The sequence below is a fragment of the Nannospalax galili genome, unplaced genomic scaffold (assembly GCF_000622305.1).
Source record: "Nannospalax galili isolate Female #2095 unplaced genomic scaffold, S.galili_v1.0 scaffold577, whole genome shotgun sequence".
Taxonomy (NCBI): domain Eukaryota; kingdom Metazoa; phylum Chordata; class Mammalia; order Rodentia; family Spalacidae; genus Nannospalax; species Nannospalax galili.
This window is the reverse complement of record NW_008340387.1, coordinates 1,504,694-1,526,597: the sequence shown is the minus strand read 5'-3', so window position 1 is coordinate 1,526,597 and position 21,904 is coordinate 1,504,694. Positions and strand designations below refer to the sequence as shown.

At 51.0% G+C, this 21,904-nt stretch overlaps 1 protein-coding gene across 1 annotated transcript in view; it reads left to right on the top strand.

The window, feature by feature from the left end:
- Window positions 1–17,155, top strand: part of Kcnq4 (potassium voltage-gated channel subfamily Q member 4) — a 58,320-nt gene extending 41,165 nt beyond the window's left edge. The window contains exons 9-14 of the mRNA XM_017798755.2: window positions 1,301–1,462; window positions 8,606–8,826; window positions 10,557–10,656; window positions 13,121–13,252; window positions 14,544–14,673; window positions 15,171–17,155. Of these exons, the coding sequence (XP_017654244.1) occupies window positions 1,301–1,462; window positions 8,606–8,826; window positions 10,557–10,656; window positions 13,121–13,252; window positions 14,544–14,673; window positions 15,171–15,383 (958 nt within the window). The 3' untranslated portion in view covers window positions 15,384–17,155. The remainder of the gene's footprint in view (window positions 1–1,300; window positions 1,463–8,605; window positions 8,827–10,556; window positions 10,657–13,120; window positions 13,253–14,543; window positions 14,674–15,170) is intronic.
- The last annotated feature ends 4,749 nt before the right edge of the window (window positions 17,156–21,904 follow it).

Genomic DNA, 21,904 nt, shown 5'->3' with positions numbered 1-21,904 from the left:
TAGACAGTACCAACCTAGCATACTGTAGTCCATGACAGGAACGTGTGCCTGCCCCAGAGCCCCCACATGTGACTGCATGGCCCCTGTTACTGTGCCAGGCAGCAATCCCTGTGGCCAGCAGTGGGTCTGCCCTGGTGGCCCCAGGCTGGACTGAGACTGAATGGGGGTGACTCCATTGGGGGGGTGGGGGGTTATTAATAGCATCATCAAGGTGTGTGGAGCCAGGTGCCTGGCCAGGCCCTGGGGCTGGAATGAAGACTGCAGAGCCGGCTCGGCTGCCTCAATCCCACGGGCAGGATGTGGTGGAGTGCGTGCTAGGCTGGGCTGCTGTGCTCAGCGCTTCTCTCCCCTGTCTTTACCTCATTAGTTCTTCAGGAGCAGCTGTTGCGTGATCCCACTCTCCCACACCTGCACCTGGCCCCTCCTGTTCCCTCCCTGCCCCACGAACTTCCCACGGGAGAACCTGGAGGCAGGGGCTAGAAAGGGGGCTCCCTGCATCAATCCTTCCCATTCCCATCTTCCTACCGGCCAGAGGCAAGCTCCTACCTCAGAAACAGGGCCAGAAACTGGGTTCAAAGCAGCCCACTTTCTAGGAGCAGTGCTAAGGAATCAAGGCCAGGCAGGGGAAGGGCAAGGGCTGGATGCTTTGAAATTGGCATAGAAAGGTTGGGGTGGGGAGACTCTGCATGGGGTGGTCTGGGCTTTCTGGTAAGAGGGAAAGAGCCTGATCTGGAAATTCAGGCCCAGTGGGGGGCAGGTGCCTTCCTGGTTATGGCGATAGGAAATGGCCTGGAGAGTTAGGGGACAGCCACAGCCCCAAATCCAGTCTCCAAGAACCTCATGGCAGGAATAAACACCACAGGGTAGGGAAGCTGAACAGGCTACCCTATCCAGTCTCTGTCCTTGGTCTCGGTCTTCTAAAAATCCAAGTAGACGGGGAGACTGAGGACTTCAGAGCTGCTGCTAGCCTTTCGGTAGGCATAGCTTCACACTGATGAGCAGAGTCAGCTAGATTCGAGTTCCCGTTTGTGCTTTGTGTGGGTGCTTTGAAGTTGTGCCCAACCCACATAACCATACCTGGCACCCCTGTGGATTTCCCAGAAACTTCTGTAGAAGGGGAGAAAGCAAGCAAATCTTTCCCATCCTCCAACACTGCCAGTTCTGGCCTGGGGTGTTTGTGAGCACCCCCAGAGGTGATCAAGTCTTAATGGGGTCTGAGCCCAGTAGCTTAGAGCCCACTGGTTGGAGTGGGTTGTATCCCTGGGGCCCTGCCTGCAGCTGATGGTGCCCTCTCCTGCAGAGAGCTGGCCCTCTTGTTTGAGCACGTACAACGGGCCCGCAATGGGGGCCTACGGCCCCTGGAGGTGCGGCGGGCGCCAGTACCTGATGGAGCGCCCTCCCGCTACCCGCCCGTTGCCACCTGCCACCGGCCAGGCAGTGCTTCCTTCTGCCCTGGGGAAAGGTAGGGGCCCCCAGAGGCCACCACCTCCTCTTGCTTCTCCTCCTTCTTTTCCATTCTCTGTCTCACCCTCTCTCAGACCTCCTCCAGCCACCACATGGGTGTCTGGGCCTGTTTGGGGGATTCCTTGGCTTCGTCACAAGGCCTGAGTAGTTGTCATCAGATGGCCAGGTACATACTGAGGGGCCTCTCTGGAGAGGCCACATTGGACTCAACTTTTTGTCATCTGGGACTCCAAGGGTCTGAGAGGGAGAGTTTTCCGCACCATCCTTTCCTGTCATCTCCTCCATTCATGCCATTGTCCTCTTTCTTTCTCTGTTTCCACACCCCTGATCCCCCCACTCTTCCATCCCTGCACCCCCATCCCTCCTGGGAAGCTGGAGAGAGGAGGAGGCCGCTGGCCCCAGGTGCTTACGGCTCAGGTAATCGAGGGCGCCGTTCTGTTCTGGGGTGTGAGGGCAGGGACCCCCTCCCTCAGCATGCTGTTGTTAGGAGGCTGACAACGAGAGCTTGCCTCCTGGGAAGCGGATGCCTGCTGGAAAGAGAGCTCTGTGGCTAAGATGGCTGTAGGACCTACATAAACTACACCAGTGACGACTAATGCTCTTGTCTCATGCAGCCCTTGTCCGCAGCTTTGCTATGTGGGAGGTCCCCCTGAGACTCTCTCCTTCCTTATTGAACTCCTTTGCCGCCCCCAGCCCTCTCTCTCCCTTGACATGGAGCTGTGCATCTTGAAAGAAGAATCAAGACAGAACAATGCTTGCCCCACCTGTGTGTTCCTAATTGGAGTAATTCCAGGCACACTGGGATAAGGGAAGCCCATCCTCATGGCTTGGGAGAAAGTGGTTGCTTCTGTGAAGGTTTAGATTTGAGGTCAAGGATCAGTCCCCTCATGTACCACCCCACTTTTGCCTGTTTCTTTGCTTCATCTTCACACATCATTCTTGAGCCAGCCAGGTGGACATCTGTGCTTTGAGCCTGGGGGAATCATTAAGCCCCAGGTGCAGAGCAGTCAATCAGGGAAGTGGCCAGGCCCTCCACATTCAGGGGCAGGTGTGGTAGAAGCTTGCCTCTGCCACCTATGCGGTATGTTGTGGAGAAAGCCATTAAACCACCCTGCTCCTAGCAGAAAATTGGCGCTATTCAGGCTGGTCAGGGATCCTGAGTTCTCTGTTACTGGGCTGAAGAGGCCTGGAGCAGTGAGAATATCCCTTCCCTGCTCTCAGTGAGGGCACTTCGGGACCAAGGACTAGACAAGAAGTGGGTAGGTAGAGAAGACCCCTTTAGGTCTGGAGCTGGAGAGAAAGGAAGCGTGACTGGGACTAGGCTGGGAGCTCCCTGGAAGAGAAGCTCATGGTGTCACCCCACTTGAGTTTCCCGTCACTGCCTGCAGGTCCTGTGCCCTCCAAACCACAGCTTATAGGCAGAAACTCACAAAGTTTGGCATTCTTTCAACCCCGAGGAGTGCCAGATATGGACTCTGAGGTTCCAGTTCGCCATGATTTCCCTTCACCTGAATCAGTAGACACTAGGGATGGAAGGGAGCCTGAAGCCTGTGTCCCTCAGTGACTGTGGGTTCCTGGCTGCTCTGAGGCCCCAGGAGCAAACTACTGCTGAAAGCCTGGCATCACTAACACTGCGTCTGTCTGCCCTGGCATGTCTGTGTGTCTGTGAAGTGACTCTTATTCTCAGGAACCCCAGGGGGGTTGAGCTGTGACTTCTGAATTTGTTACCAGGCTCAGGCCAAGTGACCATGTCCTTAATCTTTGCTGTCTGGGCCCTAGGGATAGAGCCTGACTTCTGCTAGGACACTCCCAAACACACATGTACACACACACACACACACACACACACACACATACACATACGTGTAAACCCTCCTCCTCCACTCCCCCACCCTCTTTGGTCACATGAAGCTTGGGGATGGATCATACTGAGCATGTTCAGGAAGTAGGGATCCAAGGAGCAGGACTTCCTGGGAAACGGCATCCCTAGAGCCACACCTTCCCTCCAAGAGTTTTGGGATGAGTTTCCCAAAGCCTGGTTTCCTGACTGCTTGCATCCACATCCCATGGGACATGTGTTCAAAATGCAAATGACAGGACCTCTTTTCCCACCCGAGGACTTGGGCTCTGGAGAAGAGACCCTGAGTTCTGAAGGCTCACTGTGCTCTTGGGATGCTATGCAGAGCCTGAGGACCTCTGCATCATGGGGATGGGGCCGGAGGGTAACTTGGATGGGGGTTCTTCTTTCCCTCTAGCTGTAGGAGGCCGGCCCCATCCTGGCAGCTCTCCGTGTTCTGTCCACCTGTTTTCTTTGTTACTAACCTCTGTTTGTGTCTTGTTCTCAACTTTCCAGCCAGATGTTTAGTAATAAACGGAGTTTCTTTCGGATCCACGCCAGCTGGAGACCGAGGTACCCCCTCGCCTGCTCCTCCTGTCCCTACTCTTCCTTGCCTCCCCTCTTTGGGGGCTGGAGAGGGGGACAGGATGGGCCAAGGACAAGGTGCATGTGCCTGCCGCCTGCTGTCTGCCTTGGGGCTCTAATGAGCCCCTTGCCTTCCTGGGGATGCCTCTGCCAGGTTTGGGGTTTGGGCTGAGTGTTCCAGAAGGGACAATCACAGGAGCCTTGGGGGTGTGTGCTGGCTATGCCACTGACCCCTGTGTGATCTTGGCCAAATTGCTTCCCTTCTCTGGATCTGTTTCCCTTCTATGGAGTGGGCAGATTGAACTAGAGGCTCTCTAACAGTTCTTCCCACTCCAACCCTTGCCAGCCTTGGATTTAGCTTCCTGGCTTCCCACTGCCCTCCTGGGAAGCCTACAGGTTCCTGGAGGAGCTGTGCCCCGCACCTCCTTCACCAAATCCAGAGCCCCAGCTTTTTCAGCTGCATCACTACTACATCTGTATACCTGCCTGGTGCCAGGGCCTACTCTATGCACTGGGGAAAAGGTGATGAATAAAACATGGTCCCCAGAGAGTTGCAAAGAGTACTTGTGGTTCAGTGCGGCAAGGGGAAAGCAGAGGGGCTGGTGAGCTGGGGTTGGACGCTTATCCCAGAGGTAGCCCTGGATAGGTGGTTGTTAGGGAGGGCACCCAGGCCAGGGAGATACCCAGAACTAACAGGAAGGCAAGAGGAAAAGCACGGCTGTGGGAGATGAGTCTGCAGCCCAGTGAGGCTTGGTCTGAGAGTGGCATGTTGGACCCAAGGTTGGGGTAGTACTGAGTCATGAAGAACCCCAAGCCTATCCTGTTGGCATTCAGGTAGCCTAGGATTGGGGGTCCCTGATTCCCCAAGGTGCCACTATAGCTTTTAGTTGGAGTTGAAGGACAGAGTCCCAGAGTCTCCTCAGTGCGACCCTTCAGGGTGTCCTTGTTTCCTATAGACACTCACCCCAAGATTTTTGTTTTCTTTTTCTTTTTTCTTTTCTCCCTGACTATATGTTTATGTTGAGAGGTAGCCTTTCTTAGAAGTGTGGGTTCAGATCATCATCTAGCCATGTGTCCTTGTGCATAGCACCTAGCTTTCTGTGCCTTAGTTTCCTTCGATGTGAAATGCAAGTGATAATAGGATTTGCTTCAGCTGAAGCTGTGCTTGGTTCCAATATGTGTCCGCTTCAATTTAGTATGCTTGGCTGTTAAGATCTTACTTTGGAGACTGAGGATATAGCTCAGTTGGTAGAGTGCTTGCCTAGTGTACATAAGGCCCTGGATTCACTTTCCAGCACTGCATAAAATGAGTGTGGTGGTGCATGCCTGAAATCCCAGAACTCAGAAGGTGGAGGCAGGAGGATCAGAAGTTCAAGATTATTCTTGGCTATATATCAAGTTCCAGGCCAGCCTGGGCTATATGAGACCCTGTCTCTAAAATAAATAAATAAATAAATCTCACTTTAAAGAAGTTTGGGCACGGTGTGGTGGTATACACCTTTAATCCCAGCACTCAGGAGGCAGAGGCAGGTGGATCTCTTGTGAGATAGAGGGCAGCCTGGTCTACATAGTGAGTTCTAGGTCATCCTAGGCCTATAGGGAGACTGTCTAAAAAAAAGTAGTTTGGAAGCTAGTGATGTAGCTTTATGGTAGACCTCTTGGGTTTTATGCCTGCCTCTGAAAAAAGAAAAACAAAACAAAAAGCTTGGGGATGTGTCTGTAGGAAACAGGAATACCCTGAAGGTGGCACCAAAGAGACTGGGATAGACCCACCCCTCTGCAAGCCTAGCTTTGAGGGAAGGAAGGACCCAAGGGCAAGGCCAAGGCAGAGAAGCCAGTGGTGAGGTATTTCCCTTAGTTCCTGAAGAGGGGCTGCATGCAGCACAGGGGCGGGTGTCTGACCCACCTTCCCCAGCCTGGGCTCCGGTGGGCAGAAATTCCCTGTGGTTATGAGTGCAAGGATTGGCTGGATCCTTCAGGGCAGTTGGAGAGGAGTGGTGCAAACCTCTCCCCTGTCCTATCACCACCCCCCACACTCACACTGCAGTCGTGCCCACCCATCCTTCTCCCAGGGATCTGCAACCTTGTGGACCCTGTTTCTCTGCCTCAGAACTGCTGACATTTTGAATCAGATGATACTCTTGCTGGGGCCTATAGCATGCCTCTTGAGATGGTTCGCAGAATTTCTGGCTTCTACCCAGGATATATACCAAGAGCACCCTTAGAGTATGACACCTCGCAATGTCTCAAGACATTGTCAAGTGGGCAAGGTCACCCTCAGTTGAGGACCACTGTCCCAGTTCTCACACTAAGCACTTGCCTTGGAAAAAAGCAGAATTTTTGAAGTCAGAGGAAATGGATTGGAACTTGTTCTGATTTCAGGCAAACCATTTCCCTCTTTCTGAATCTGCAAAATAGAAACTGTAGATACAGGAACCCAACAAGAGGTAGCTCAGAGGACTCAAAGCACCAAGGTGTTCAGTTGGGCCCTGTGTGCTTTAAGGAGCTGGGGAAGAAAAGAACTGTTTGGTCCCCACCGTGTGCCAGGTTTCTTTCCATTTTCTTTGAGCTTTCAGGCTCCAGAGAGGCTGATGTGAGCCGTTTTCTGGGCCCTGCCCAAGGAGCTGGAATCCAGGGCCACTCCAGGGGAAAGCGGTATCTTCTTGCATTAAAGAAGAGCCAAGGCCTCTGACTGGCTGGAAAGTTACAGAATCCCTAAACCAGGCTGGAGGCTCCCTCCTCTGTCACAGAATCTGAGCTGGAAAGGGACTTTTCAAGGTTTCTAGTGCAAGCCTCAGCCCCCTTCCTCTAAAAGTTCACCAGGCCTAACAGCCTCGTCACACACTTGTGTGCCTGGAAGGCCACCCTTCCCCTGAATGCCACGGAGCCTGATGTGCTGGGTGTTGCAATTTGGACTTCCAGCCCTTGGGCCAAAGTGCAAGGGCTTCTCCAGCTTCCTCTCCTTCCCTTCCTCTTGGAGGAGCGGAGGACAGGGTGGCCTCGCATGGGCTGGGTGGGTTCGGGTGCTTGCCAGCATGAGGTCAGCCCACTGCGATGGTTCTGCAGAGGCAAGCTTGGGAAAGCCACCCTCAAGCTTCTGTTTGAATCTTTGGGATTTGTCAAAGAGATCCCAGTCCAGGAAAGAGCATGCTGGATTTCATTCTGATATTCTCAGAGTCCCAATCCATGACCTATAACCTCTCCCCTCTGTGCAGGGGCCCTGCCCCTCAGGATGACTCTACATCCAGGCCGCCTTCCCGAAGGTGCCTCTGATTTCGAGATCTCCCTTACCTCAGCACCCTGCCTTTGTGCCTTCTTCCCCATGTCCTAGGCATGGAGGGGCCTTGCCTTCCACCTGAGAGTGAGACCCAAGTGTCTCTTCTGCTCAACCCTTGATCCGAAAGCCCCCAGAGCAGAGCTCCTTCTTCATCGCTGCCCCATTTCAGGCCTTGTCTGAGACTGATTCGTGTTCTCCTGGGTGGGGGCCCTAGGCATTTGTGATGGAGACCTTCAAACCTGTTTCCAGGGGTCCTCCTTCAGAGGAAACAGTGGTGACACTGTAGGGTGTGGGGTGGAGGATGTTTGCCTAGGTCCTATCCAACGGCAGTAGCTCGGTTCTTTAACCTCTTGGACACAGAATCTCTCTACCAGTTTGGTTTACTAGGAACTACCTGAGGGAACCTGAGGCCTCCTTCTACCTGCTTTCCTCCAAGTTTGGGGATGTGATGGGAAGCTGAGTACAGGAAGGGAAGTGCAAGCTAATGCCCAGACATGCATGTGTGTTTACGTGCACAAAAGTGTGTAGCTTAAACTAGTTAGTGTAGAAAGAGGCCTTCCAGGGGGCTCCACATGGGCAGTGCATCAGTCTTGGAGAGCAGAATTCAGGCAGGGGAAACCACAGAACAGGTTATTGCACATAGACTGTCACTAGAAAGCAGGTACCCAGCATGTCCTGGCCATTTATGTAGGCCCAGCAGCCAGACCCATGGGGCCCTAGACCTCCATCATATCACACAGCTCCACAGCACCATCACATGGAAGTCTGTATGATAGAGATCTTAGTTTGAAGTGGACTACTTGCACAGGTGTGCCAAGTCCTAAGGCTTGACTTGACCAGTGTGGGATGAGATAGTTCCAGTAGCGGGGAAAGGAGGAGAACATAAATTAACATGTATAGACACACAGGTGCCTGTGCACCCAGTTACATGTGTACATACACTTCCTCGCTTCCACGCAGCCAACCCCTGTGTACTATGAGGCCCAGAGCCACCCTCTGTGTTCCTGGCCAGGTGAACTCCTTGCTCCACAGTGTGTCTGTGTTCACAGGGGTTGCCACCTCCACTCTCTCTCTACTCATCCACCTGGGTTGGACCTGGACCCACTGTCCTCCTGTCTCTGATTTCCTTCCAGTTTCTCTCACTGCCTCCACTCTGACATCTGTCTCTTGTGTACTCCTTATCTGTCCGGGTGGGGGTGTGTGGGAAGGAATGAGAGGTGGGAATGGGGAGGGAATGTGCCCTAACTGACCTGGTCTAGCTTCCTATAGGCATCAGGGTTCCCCTGCCACCTCTACCCTGCCCCAGGAAATCTTGGTTTGGTGGAGAATCGAGACCCAATAGCCAACCCCTAGGTCAGCTGGGTCAACTTTGTCCCCACCCACCTGCTACAGCACCAGCTAACTTGCCGCTCTCTCTGCCCTGCCCTGCCCTGCCCTGCCAGCAGCCGGATGGGCATCAAAGACCGCATCCGCATGAGCAGCTCTCAAAGACGGACAGGTCCTTCCAAGCAGCACCTGGCACCTCCACCAATGCCCACCTCCCCGAGCAGTGAGCAGGTGGGTGAGGCCTCCAGCCCTAGCAAGGTGCAGAAAAGCTGGAGCTTCAATGACCGCACCCGCTTCCGGGCCTCTCTGAGACTCAAGCCCCGCAGCTCTGCTGAGGGTAAGCCTTGGAGGTCTCCTGCCCTGAATCTGCTGGAGGTAGAAGAGATGAGGACTGGCCCAGGTCTTCTAGTCTAGAGAATAGGCATCATAATCCTTTCTTTGCTGTGACCCAGTCTGCACACTGTTGGAAAATCAAATGAGAATGTAGAGGGTGGCATTCGGTAGCAGTAAGAACACAGGATTTGGAAGCAGGCTTCCTGGATTTGAATCCTGACTCTGTCACTTATGCTTAAATTTTTTAAAATTATGATTATTTATTTATTTATCTGCACATGCATGTGTGTCCATGTGCAAGTGGAGGTCAGAGGACAACCTGAAGGAGTTTATTCCCTCCCACCACCCTGTGGGTCCCTGGGATCAAACTCAGATCATCAGCTTTTGGCACCAAACACCCTTACCTAATGAGCCATCTCACCAGCCCTCTGCCACTTATTTTAGACAAGTGATCACATCTCTCTGAATCCCACTTTCCTCATCTCTAAAATGGGGGCAATAATAGTATCTATTTCTGAGATAGATTGTGAGGATTAAATGAGATGATGCTCGGAAGTCGAACAGAAGAGTGGAATTCATAGTCAGTGCTCAGCAGAAGACAGATTACATGAATGCACTTTGAGAGGAGTTATGTGGACTGTGCAGCTGCAACTGGATCGTCTCCTTTGCGTCTCCCGATGACCCTGTTTTTGCCTCCACTTTGCAGACATGGAAATTGAGACTCTCAGCACATGAGTGGGAGATCTCCTACCCTGAAGCAGGCCTTCAGCTTCAAAGCTGGTACTCCCTGCTGTCCCTTTGTACTGAGCCCAGCCTGCCACCACATGGCTGGGAGTCTGGTGGGGGTCTCTTTTCCACTATTAGAGGAAGATTGTCTTTTTGAGTTCTACTTCTCCAGAGTGATTTAGGGGAAAAGCTGCTCCGTACTGTGCCTCGGTATCTTAAGGAAAATGACAGGGTTCTTTGGGGTCTCCTGGAAGACCCCTCACTACTGTAGGACATGCTGCTGGCTCTGGGTAGAGAAAGAAGGGGTGAATGAAGGAGATGGAGGATGGGGATAGGAAGCTCTCTTTGTTCTTGGAGGGAGGGGCCATCTCACTGCTTCTGCCTGGAGAGTTGCAGAACATCACAAACCAGCCTTTGGGAGATACTGACCCGTGGGAACCTGAGGCTGACTGATGCCTGGGCCCTCCTTCCTCCTCGGGGGGCGGGGATTGATAAGGAGAACATCATCCTTTTGAATCACAGGACACCAGCCTTAGAGAAGTTGTTTCCCCACTTTGCTTCAAGAGCCTTCCTTATAGTAGATCTGGGCAGGGATGCCAGTGTGAGCTTCCCTCGTTGCTTGGAGAAAGGACTCTGACAGGACTCTGTAAAGAGCATCAAATAAATGCCTTTCCTCTGGGGCCCTCTTCCCTTCATGGAGGGAACCAGTGGCATATCCTCCAGGCCTGTGTGCATCACATTTGCCCCAGGCCAGACCAAATGTCCTCTCAAGCAGCTGCCACTCATCTGTCACCAGGCAGATGTCTGCCCTACCCAGTCACAGAGGCAGAAGGACATGTAGTACACGTTAGGGCAGCGAGGGGAGGCAGTCAGGGAGCCCACATCTGGCCTGCTTTGGGCACTTTCTGGGTCACTGTCTTCCTCAGTGTTACTAATGTAGGTGGGGGCTGGGAGTAGCATCTCCTCCTCCTATCCCTTGGACCTCATGTGCCATTCCTGTCTTCTCAGAGGGCCCCCCAGAGGAAGTAGCTGAGGAGAAGAGCTACCAGTGTGAGCTCACGGTAGATGATGTCATGCCCGCTGTGAAGACAGTCATCCGTTCTGTCAGGTGAGGTTGATGCTCAAGGTGACAGCCCTTCCACCTGCTGGCTATTGCTGCTCCCCATCTGGGCCTGCCCTCATGGCCAGGCCTGGCCCAGCTCCCAGGGTAGCAGCTGCTGCCTGCCTGGAGTGCAGGAGCAGTAGCCAGGTGGCATATGGCTCCTACATCTTTTGCTCCTACACATCATGTCCAGAGAGCCTGGCTTCAGTGGCTGGAGGCACAGCTAGCTGCCGGTCATGGTCTCTGTCCTCACACACAAACTATCCTCCCGGTGACTCCTGCCCTGCCCTCCACTTCTCCTTCCCCTTTCTCCTTGTCCCACTTCATGGCAGCCTCTTCCCTTCTTCTCCCTAGCTGTATTGGAGGCACCTACCAGCCTCTGCTGGGGTCTCTATCTACATCTGTTTTTCTCCTGTATCTCTGTGTCTCAGTCTCCAGGCTCTTTTTGTCTCTGCATCTCAAACTCTTTCTCCTTTGTGTCTTGTCTCTGTCCGCCCCAGGACTTCTTCAAGAGCAGAGATGGGTTGAGATGGGTTCAGATGATTTAAAATGAACTTAGTGAAACCAAATTAGCCATGGTTTAGCATTAAAAAAAGGAGGAGGAGAAAGAAGAGGAGGAGGAAGAAGAGGAGGAAGGAGAAGCAACAGCCAGACATGAGGGGTGCATGCCTTTAATTCCAGCACTCGGGAGGCAGAGACAGGCCTTGGATCTGTGTGAGATCAAGGCCAGCCAAGTCAACATAGTGAGTTCCAGGCCAGCTGGATGTACAGTGAGACCCTGTCTCAAAAAGACCAAAAAATAAAGATAAATTAAAAGAAGCTGCAGCAGTGGCATTGACAGCAGCTGGGTATTAGTGGGCCTATAATCCTAGCACTTGGGAGATAGAACCAGGAGGATTGGGAAATCAGGGTCATTCTTAGCTACAGTTTAAGGCCACCCTGGGCTACACGAGACTCTGCTTCATAAAACAAAATACAAAACAAATTTGTATTTAAGTTCTCTGTGTGTGCATGCACACTGGCTTGTAGGATAAATGTATTTTTTATATTAGGTCTTGCTCAAAAAAGTTTGAAAGCCCTGATAGACTGTCTGCTATGACAGTTAAGTGGGGACCAGTCTCCTGTACCCTGCATTCATGCCTAGTGCGGATCTGGCCCCAGCTCCCTGGCAAAGAGTCCTGGCTGGGTCCATTTCCAGCCTGCAGCTTGTGCTCAATTGACTCTTTCCCTGTAGTAGGCCCTGAAGGAACTGACTGACTCTCTGCCCTGGCTCAAGTACCTGCCCACTGCCTCTTTCCTATGTTCTTTTTGAGATCAACCATTGTGATCCTCCCCCAGGGCCTCCTCATATCCTGTTTCTTCCTTTCTGTGACCACCAGAGCTATGAGCTATGAGGGCCAGACCAGCTCTCCTTGGCCACCCTACAGCCCCCTCACACCTAGTGTGCCCCAAACCTCCTCCTCCCACCTCCCGTCAGGCAGTGACACCACCACCTACCCTGTCCCTAGCCATAGGAGTCAACTTGGAGTGGATGCAAAAGCCTTTCATCCCACCTCTTAGTTGCTCAAAGCTGTCTCCAAGCTCCATCCCACTGTCCTCTCCCAGCTCAGGCCCATCCCCTGAAACAGGTCTTCCTGCTTAGACTTTGTCATGCCAGGTCCCATAGAGGCTGGCAGAGCAGGCATGCTAAAGCAGAATGATGGCTCCTTCCCATCCCAGTGCCTGCTCTGCACAGTTCCGTCCAACCCTCTCCTCATGGCTCATCCAGTATCATCACACTGTCAACCACCCCAAGGATTGGACCCTTTCTACCACATCCTTGATCCTGTCTCCCAAAGCTACATCTCTCTCATACCTCCCACTTTGTTTCTGGGAAGCTCCCTTCTTCCAGAGCAAAAAAGAAGCTGCCTCCTGCCCTGGGCTGTAAAATGCCACACTTAAGGTTTGTCTCATTGAAGCTCTTCTCATGGCTCCCAACCCTCTTTCTCTATTCTTTGAACCTTGTCCTTGTCACCCCACAATGTCTGTGTCCTCCCCATCTCCCATCCCAGACCTGGGATCCCTGAAGCCAGGGATTGGATTGGACACCCCTTGGGTGCCCAAGGCCCTGCACACAGTTGCCAAGTATGTGTGGAGTGAATGTAACATTTTTCCCCCTAAGCTGTCATCATCAGTAGTCGGTGTTCCAGAAGCCCCATGTCCCACCTAGCTGGTCTGTGCCCTGCCTCTTAGGTTAATGCAACTGGCAGAGGCTGGCACACGAGAAAACACCAAACCAGTTTGTGGGTGTGCAGGGCAAAGGGGAACCTGGTGGTTGGGTGAGGAGGCTAGGGGACCCAGAAGACATTGTTTGAGGTGGTTCAAGCAGGAGATAAACTGGATCTTGACAAGAGGGTAGTAAATGGGCAGAGGGAGAACTAGAAAAGAATCCCTTGTGGGAACAGGATGATCACCCTGCCTCCCTTAACAGGATTCTGAAGTTCCTGGTAGCCAAAAGGAAATTCAAGGAGACACTGCGACCATATGATGTGAAGGATGTCATTGAACAGTATTCAGCTGGGCACCTGGATATGCTGGGCCGGATCAAGAGCCTGCAAACTCGGTGGGTGTGTCACTTTGGGGAGGGAGGGGCAGGGAGTTAGGGCCCTGGCACAGGTGAGAGGACTAAGGACAGTATCAAGCTGTGATCAAGCTGTGTATACTCCCTACAGGTTAGTGCCAGGAGGGCAAGGTCCCCTGGCTTGCTGGGCTTGGTGGCTCATATCTATAATCCATCCCAGCACTGGGGAGGCAGAAGCAGGAAGCTTGTAAGTTCAAGGCCAGCCTGGGCTATAAGACTTATCTTCAAAAAAACAAAGAAACCGGAAACCAAACCCAAACCAAAAGATCCCTGGCTTGCAGTTTGCAGGCTTTTATGAGGCTAATGAAAACTCAGTGTAGTCCTGTATGTGAGTTCAGTCCATCTCCATGTCTTATGGGCCTTCTTTAAGATGATTGTTTCCTGGTCCTGAAGTAACTGGCCTAAAACAACCATGAACTTCCCATCTCCGCAGTAGCAACGTGAGGCAAATTGTCTTCAGTGCCCACTCCTTGCCTCCAAAATCCTGTATGTCCTCTAGGCCTAGGATTAAGGAAAAGCTCCAAATCACCAGCACATACCCTCTGTGTGACGTGCTTTCTCACTTCCTGTTCATTCATTCACTCAAAAAATAATCATTGAGGGCTGGGATGTGGCTCAGTTGGTAGAGTACTTGCCTAGCGTGCACAAGGCCCTGGGTTCTGTCTCCAGCACTAAGTAAACTGTCATAGTGCTGTATGCCTGTAATCCCAGTGCTGCAGGTGTAGGGGAGCTAGAAGCAGGAGGATCAGAAGTTCAACCTTGGCTATGTAGAGAGTTCAAGGTCAGCCTGGGCTACTAGATGGAAAAAAGGGAAGTATTGTGGGAAGAAGGGGTGAAGGATCAGATGTGCCCTCTGTTGCTATTGAGTAATGTCAGATGAAGAGTGGTTTGATCACTGGGTTTGGCAACATAGAGTTCACTGTGGATAGGAGTTTTTGGTGAAATGGTGGGGGTGAAAGTCTGATTTGAGTAGGTTTTAGAGAGAAAGAAAGAATTGGAGGTAAAGGATAACACTTAGCTTGTAACTCACATTCCCTTTCCCAGCCCATCTTTTCCCACCTCTCTTCCGTTAATCATGTTTTACTTATGCTTGTGTAGGTTGGTGTCTTTGTCATTTAGAGAACCCTCCAAACCCAGGCTTGCCCTCCTTAGGTAGGGCACTGGCCTCCTCCTACCAGGCTGGCTGTCTTCCCTTTCAGCAGGCCATTTAGAGTTTTTGTGGAAGGGAGGAGCATCGTGACTTCCCGCCCTTTGATAGTTTCTTTCCCCACAGGGTGGACCAAATTGTGGGTCGAGGGCTCGGGGACCGGAAGACTCGGGAGAAGGGCGACAAGGGGCTTTCCGACACGGAGGTGGTGGATGAAATCAGCATGATGGGACGCGTGGTCAAGGTGGAGAAGCAGGTGAGTGTAGTAAGGACCGGATGATGCCCTCGGTGTGAAGCTCCTGAGAGCTCCAGGAACGAGATCAGGAGAGGGTGCAGCCCTGCCATAGCCAAGAGCACGCGCCCTGGAGGCGCTAATAGGGCCTCTGCTTGTCCTGCCTGGCCAAGCTTGGTTCCACAAATAAGCCTGGTCTCCCAGAAAGCCATTCACCGGGGTAAACCTGCCTTCTCCTGCTAAGCCCAGCTCCTAGGGTGCTGTGGTCTCTAAGCCCCACCTACTCCATTTAATCCCAGCAGCTTTTTTTCTGGTTCCAAAAAATTCCAGCTGAATTTCTCAATCCCCCAGTTTTGCCCTAGGCTGTGGCTTTCTTTTGGGTTTCCTGCAGAAGCCGGGCCAACCCCGCCCTCTACCTACAACCAGTCTTAACCACGCCTCCCACCCAGCCCCGCCCACCCAGACTAGCCCCTCCCACAGGCACACCCCCGGTTCCAGCCCCGCCCCGCCCCGCCCCCCAGGTGCAGTCCATTGAGCACAAACTGGACCTGCTGCTGGGCTTCTACTCGCGCTGCCTACGCTCTGGCACCTCGGCCAGCCTGGGCACCGTGCAAGTGCCGCTCTTCGACCCCGACATCACCTCCGACTACCACAGTCCTGTGGATCACGAAGACATCTCTGTCTCGGCACAGACGCTCAGCATCTCCCGCTCGGTCAGCACCAACATGGACTGAGGGACTTCTCGGGCCGGACAGCCTCGGTCAGCCCCTCGGCCTGCGGGTCGGACTCGCTCCCTTAGGCCTATGGACTTCTCTCTTACTTGAACTCACTCCCGGGCCGGGAGAGAGGCCACACGCAGTATTGAGCTGTCGGGGTCGGCGAGATACCCACTGCGAGTACCAGCGCCCCCGGAGCGTTAGATGCCAGGCCACGTAGAGGGCAGCAGCCACGGCAACCCGGCGGCCCCTGGGCGCCCCCAGGACCCTGCTCACTCCATCAAGGCTCAATGTGGTCCGCCAGGCAGGGACCGGAATGGGAGCAGGGCGCTGGGGCTCTGGGCTCTGACCCAGCTTCCAGCTATGCAAGGTGAGGTCTCTGGCCCACCCTTCCAGCAGAGCAGGGAAGCCCTCCTGCCAAGTCCCACCCCGCTTGGGGATGGGCCCAAGGTGCCCCCACAGTTACCCACAAAGCACACGACGACCCTGCCACAAGGCAGATGGGCACCATATATGCAAACTATGTTAAATATGCAACTTTGGGGACCCCCATGGGGTCCCTCTGCCCTTCCCCACTGGGAGATGGGCCCCCAGCAGTAGCTGGTCTCAGGCTGCTTGGCCATGCCCCTCCTCCACTCTTTGGCTTATCATCCATACTCACCCAGCATGGGGCCTGGTTCTTCCTGTCCCCCTCCCCCCAAGGGCCTTACCTGGGCCTTTCTTCCCATCTACAGGTGTCATCCCGGGGAGCTCCCTCTTCCTGCTGAATACCCACTCCCCTCTTTGGATCCAGACACCTTTGACAGTCAGCACAAGTTCTTGTATTCTCCTCAGACCTAGTGGACAGTGCTCTGTCACTAGAGACACAAGCATGGCCCTTTTATTTCACAGCAGAGAGAGCCTCACATACTGATGCGCACAACCACATGCACTTGGAGGTATGAGCACAAAGCCACTTGCTCTCTCTTGGGCCTCTGCAGCTGATGCCAGTGGACTGTCCATGCAGGGAGATGTCTACCAAGAGGATTCCCTCCATTCTGGGCAGGAGTGGGAACTTCAGAGTAACCCATGGTCCCCACAGGCCCTGCCTCAGAGCTTTACTAGATCCCCTTCCTTAGGAAGGTCCAGGAGTCCTCTGGCTGCCCCAAGGGCATAACCCCCCACAACATAACTCAGGCCTACGCCTCTGGGCCCTGCATACCCCCTTCCTAGTCCCTTAAACTCCCAGAGAGAACACAATGCATCTAGCGCTACACCAGCTGTGCACCTGGATCTCACCTGCACTGTCCTCTGTCCCACTCTTTCACTTCAGTTGGCAGCACTGCATATTGGCATAAGTGCCCAAATACTGCAGGCCCCAGCACCAGTTTGGGATCCCTACTCTTTTGTTACTCTTCTGCAAAGCCAGTGCAGGTGGAGAAGGGCAAAGGGTGGAGGACTAATGGCAATCCTCTGGGAGGTGCCAGGGAACAAGGGGCTGAGGCCAAGCTGTCTGCATCTCATACTGGGACCTGCATGCACCAACACCAGGGCTCAAGTTGGATCTTGCTCAGCCCTATGGTACCCAGTTTCTGCCATACCATGCCCTCTGCATGTACCATCATGCCCTGGATGGAGCCTATCCTGGCTCACTTCATCTGTACTGCACTGTCCCCAAAGAGCCACCTCATCCCCTCAGAGACAGCTGCAGGGAGGGGCTGGAGAATATTACCCTGTGACCAAAGGAGACTTGGGAAGAAGCCCTCCCCCATCCACAATTGAGGTTCCCCCACCAACCTGGTTCTCAGATATGCAAGTACCTCACTTTGTTAACTTATTAACTTATTGGTTTCATTAAAGTTTTCAGTAGGAGGTGGTTGGTCTGATTTGTTTAGTGGCCATGGGGTAAAGCTCCTGGTTTGAGGGTGGGGACAAGGAGATTTGGAATCATTGAAACAATAAAAACCCAACTTTGGATTGTTTAAGGAAAAAAAAAAAAGAAACATTGGTCCAGAGAATTAAAAAGTCTAGGAGAATAGATTTGGCATTATGCATAACTAGATTTAGGCATTTAAACAGTGACAACAGGCAGGCTGATCTCTCATAATGACAGTGAAAAGTAAATACCATTTTCCTGATTGTCTTGTCAAGAAAACAACAATGGTAGGGGGCCTTTTTCATGGGGGGATATTGTTTGTCTCTTTGGGCTTTTTGTTGTTATTGTTTGTTTTGAGACAGGGTCATGATTTATAGCCTATAGCTGGCCTTGAACTTGAGACCACCTTCCTGCCCTCAGCCTCTCCAGGTTTTTCCAAAGGAGAATTTATAGGGGGGAGTAGGGTGCATTGCTGGAGGAGGGTGGAAAGAACAGAGTTCAGGGAACCTTAGAGAAAGTCACTGGAGGACCCACAACCTCTCCTGGAGCTGCAAGAATGGAGGAATTGATTAGGATCATCAAAACCCACAAGCTTGGTGCTGAGGAATGTAGCCTAATGGTAGATGCATACCTAGCATGTGCAAAGCCCTGGGTTCAGTCTCCAGTGCATCATACACATGCATGTACAGGTGCACACAGGTGCACATACATGCATACACACATACATGCATGTGTGTAGACTACAAGCTGGAGGAAAGGAAGGACCGTAGTGCTGGAGCCTGGAGATTTATAGAGGAGGTACTCTGGTAGGGGACATAGTGACGCCTATTCAGGAGTGTAAATGGACTGTTGCCACATGGCTGTGGCTAATTTGGATGGAAGTAAAGTAAGGGAGTCTCCGCCTCTGCCGTCTGATCTTTCCTCAGCATTTCTTTTTGTTAAAATCGTAATATCCCAGAAGCACTAGAAACCTAATAACGACCACAGATTACTCCTTTGAACATTTGATAGCCATATATATCAACTTCTGCATATCAGACTTCCATGTAATATAACTGCTACCAAAATAAGACAAAGCTATCCTTTGTGCAAATGAGGTCCCTCTAATTCCCCCTCCCAAAAGGGGATGACACAAAGTCCCACAGCATTTTTTAAAAGACTTATTTTTATTATTTTAAATTATGTATATGTATATATCTGTGTATAGGTATGTGCACATGAGTGCAGGTACCCAAGGAGGTTAGAGGTCTTGGATCCCCTGGAGCTGGAGTTACAGGCTGTAGTAAGTCACCTGACATGGGTGCTGGGACCTGAACTTTGGCCTCTGAAAGAGCAGTATGAGCTCTTAACCACTGAGCCAGCTCTCCAGCCTCCAAGTCTCACTTTTTTGTTTTTGAAACACTGTGTAGCCCTGGCTGCCCTTGACCTCACTCTGTAGACTAGGCTGGCCTCAAACTCACAGAAATCTGCCTGCCTCTAACTCCTGAGAGCTGGGATTAAAGGTGTGCACCACCATACCTAGTCAAGTCTCATACTTTTTAGAAACTTTATTTTTATTTTATATGTATGAGTGTTTGCCTGTTTGTAGGTAAGTGCACTTGTATTGTGAAATGCCTACAGAAACCAGAAGAGGGGGTCAGATCCCCTGGAACTGGAGTTGTAGACAGTTGTTATCCACCATATCGGTGCTGGGAACCAAATCCAGGTCTTCTGCAAGAGCAGCCAGTGCTCTTAACTGCTGAAACATCTCTCCAGCCTTCCCAAGTCTCACATTTTAACAAAAATGTCCATGTCCAAGAACTAACCACTCAATCCACGTTTATATGGTGTTATCCTTTAGTGTAGTCTTAATTCTACATGCAACTGAACACTAAATTCAAGTTATAGTCTTACAGAAAATTGTCCACATAAAACACTGCTCTTGCTGCAAAGGAAATAAGAGACATTTTATTCTGAGCCAAATATGAGTGACCATGGCTCAGGAATATGGATTCAGGTTGCCATGAATGACATCTTTATTGTGGAAACAGTTACATGAACTTTTATAGTCATAGAACAAAAGACAGTCATAAATCAATGCATTTGCCAAATATATTGGTAGGGGCATCAGGTGGATGGGATACAGCAGAGTGGGGAAGTCTGCTATAGGGTTCAGATGCTGTCTTTCTTAACTCTTGAGTCGGTGGAAGCCAGAGCTGTAAGGTAATACATTCCAAATGTTTACCTAATAGAAATTTGGTCAGATGCAGAGACTGATTATTGGAGTCTTTCTTTCTTTCTTTCTTTCTTTCTTTCTTTCTTTCTTTCTTTCTTTCTTTCTCTTTCTTTCTTTTTTGGCCTGATCCCCAGTACCAAGGGCTCCTGAACAGAGGGACATGGTGTTTCCAGCTCAGCTATCTCAGGATACATGCAAACCCCTTTTGTGCAGGCAGACAGCCCTTTTAGACCACTCCTAGCTCCTCCTCCTCCTCCTCCTTCTTTTCTCTCTCTTTCTTTCCTCTTTTGTTTTTGCTTCCCTCCTTCCCTCCCTTCTCCTCCTCCCCCCCCCCCAACAAGCTGGACTCAAACTCATAGCCAAGAATGATCTCGAATTTGCTGATCCTTCTGCTTCCAGCTCCAGGCATGCATTACTACATTAGGTTTATAAGGTACTGGGGATTGGACCTAGGGCTTCATGCATGCTAGTACACTACCAATGGAGGTACACCAGCCCAGAGGGTGGTAATTGTTTTATCTTTCTCATCATTTTAACAGTTCCTAATGGAACGACTTAAAAGAGGAAGGATTTATTTTGGCTCATGGTTTCATGCAGTATTGTGTATCTTGGTGGGGAAGACCTGGCAGAATTCATGGCTGCAGGAGCATGTGGCTTATAGCTGGTCAGAACAGGAACCAAAGTCCTCAGGCTGGAAACTTGGCAGGCTTATAGCTCTCAAGCTCTTGTTCTATGTTCATACATCTGCCAGTTAGGCCCCAAGTCTGAATGATTCCACAACTTCCCAAAATAGTGCCACTCTCTGGGGACCAAGTATTCCAACATATGAGCCGGTAGAGGACAGTTTACACCCAAACCCTAACATGTAATACATGACTATTAAGGGGACTAAAGATAGCATAAGATCATCTTGGCTCTTGATCTGCAACATTCCATCTCTCTACAATCTGCAGAATCTTTAAGACGGATGTGGCTTTTTAAGGGAACTTTAGTTCACAAAATAATCAGGGGAAAAAGAGGAAGGGAGAAAAGATTAATATATACAACACACCCAAAGCAAAGAAGAAAATATGCATAGCCTGTGGTCGACTTCTTTGTGATAACTGCTCTTCCTATAAAGGCATATTTCTTTATGGAAAATATGCCATAGCTGGTGTCTATAATTCCCTTAATCTCCTGCCCTTCTGTTTTTCTTTGTCCTCAGCCATACCCTTAGCCAATGAGGATTCTTTACAAGGTAAAGTTCCCTATATCATCCCTGAAGGGTCTGAATCCTCAGTGGTTCTGCATGGTTTGGGGCTGTGCCATAACTTTTTGTTAACTATTATTTACTTATGGAAATAGAGTATGAGGGTTGGTTCCAGGATCCACTACAGATACCAAAACCTGTGGATGCTCAAGTTTCTTCTATAACACAATGTACTATTTCCATATAACCTATGCATATCTTCCTACATGCTTTGAATAACCTCTACCTTATAATACCTAATACAATGTAAATGTTATGTAAATGGTTGTTATAATGTATTGTTAAGGGAGTGATAATAATAGAAAAGTCTATTCATGGTCAGCATGAATGCAGTATTCCTCACCTACATCTACTTATCTAGCATTTATCTTCTATCTTTCATCTATCTATAATCATCTATCATCTAGTCATTTGTTTATCACCTCCATGGGCACTGCATGACACAGGTGCACTTACGTACATGCAGACAATACACTCATACACACAAAATTAAAATAAATAAGCTGGGTGTGGTGGCGCAAGTCTTTAATCCCAGTACTTGGGAGGCAGAGGCAGGAGGATCTCTGTGAGTTTAAGGCCAGCCTGGTCTACTTAGCAAGTTCCAGGCCAGCTGGAGTTACAGGGAGACCCTGTCTCAAAAATATCAATCAATAAATATTTTTTAAAACCCATGTGTATGTTATGTGTATGTGTGGTATATACCACCCACAGCAGAGGGGAACTTGCAGGAGTTGGTGCTCTCTTTCCACTATGTAGGTCCTGAAGATTGAACTCAGATCGTCAGGCTTGGCAGCAAGTGCCTTTATCCACTGAGCCATCTCCCTGGTTCAGGCTTTGAAACTCTTGATTGTCCTGCCTCAGCCAAGGAACGAGTCTCCCCTGGTGCTTGAGAGAAAGTGCAACCCTGCCCACACATTGGTTTAGGCCCAATGAAACTGACCTTGAACTTCCGACTTCTGGAACTGTGAGAGAATACCATCATGTTCTTTATTATTATTATTACTATTTTTTTATGTGTATGCATGTATTGCCTGCATGTAGGTAAGTGCACCCATGTGGTACAATGCCCGAGGAGGACAGAAGAGGCTGTCGGATCCCCTGGAACCGGAGTTACGGACAGTTGTTAGCTGCCGTGTGGGTGCTGGGGTACAAACCCGGGTCTTCTGCAAAAACAACCAGTGTTCTTAACCTCTGAGCCATCTCTCCAGCTCCATTGTGTT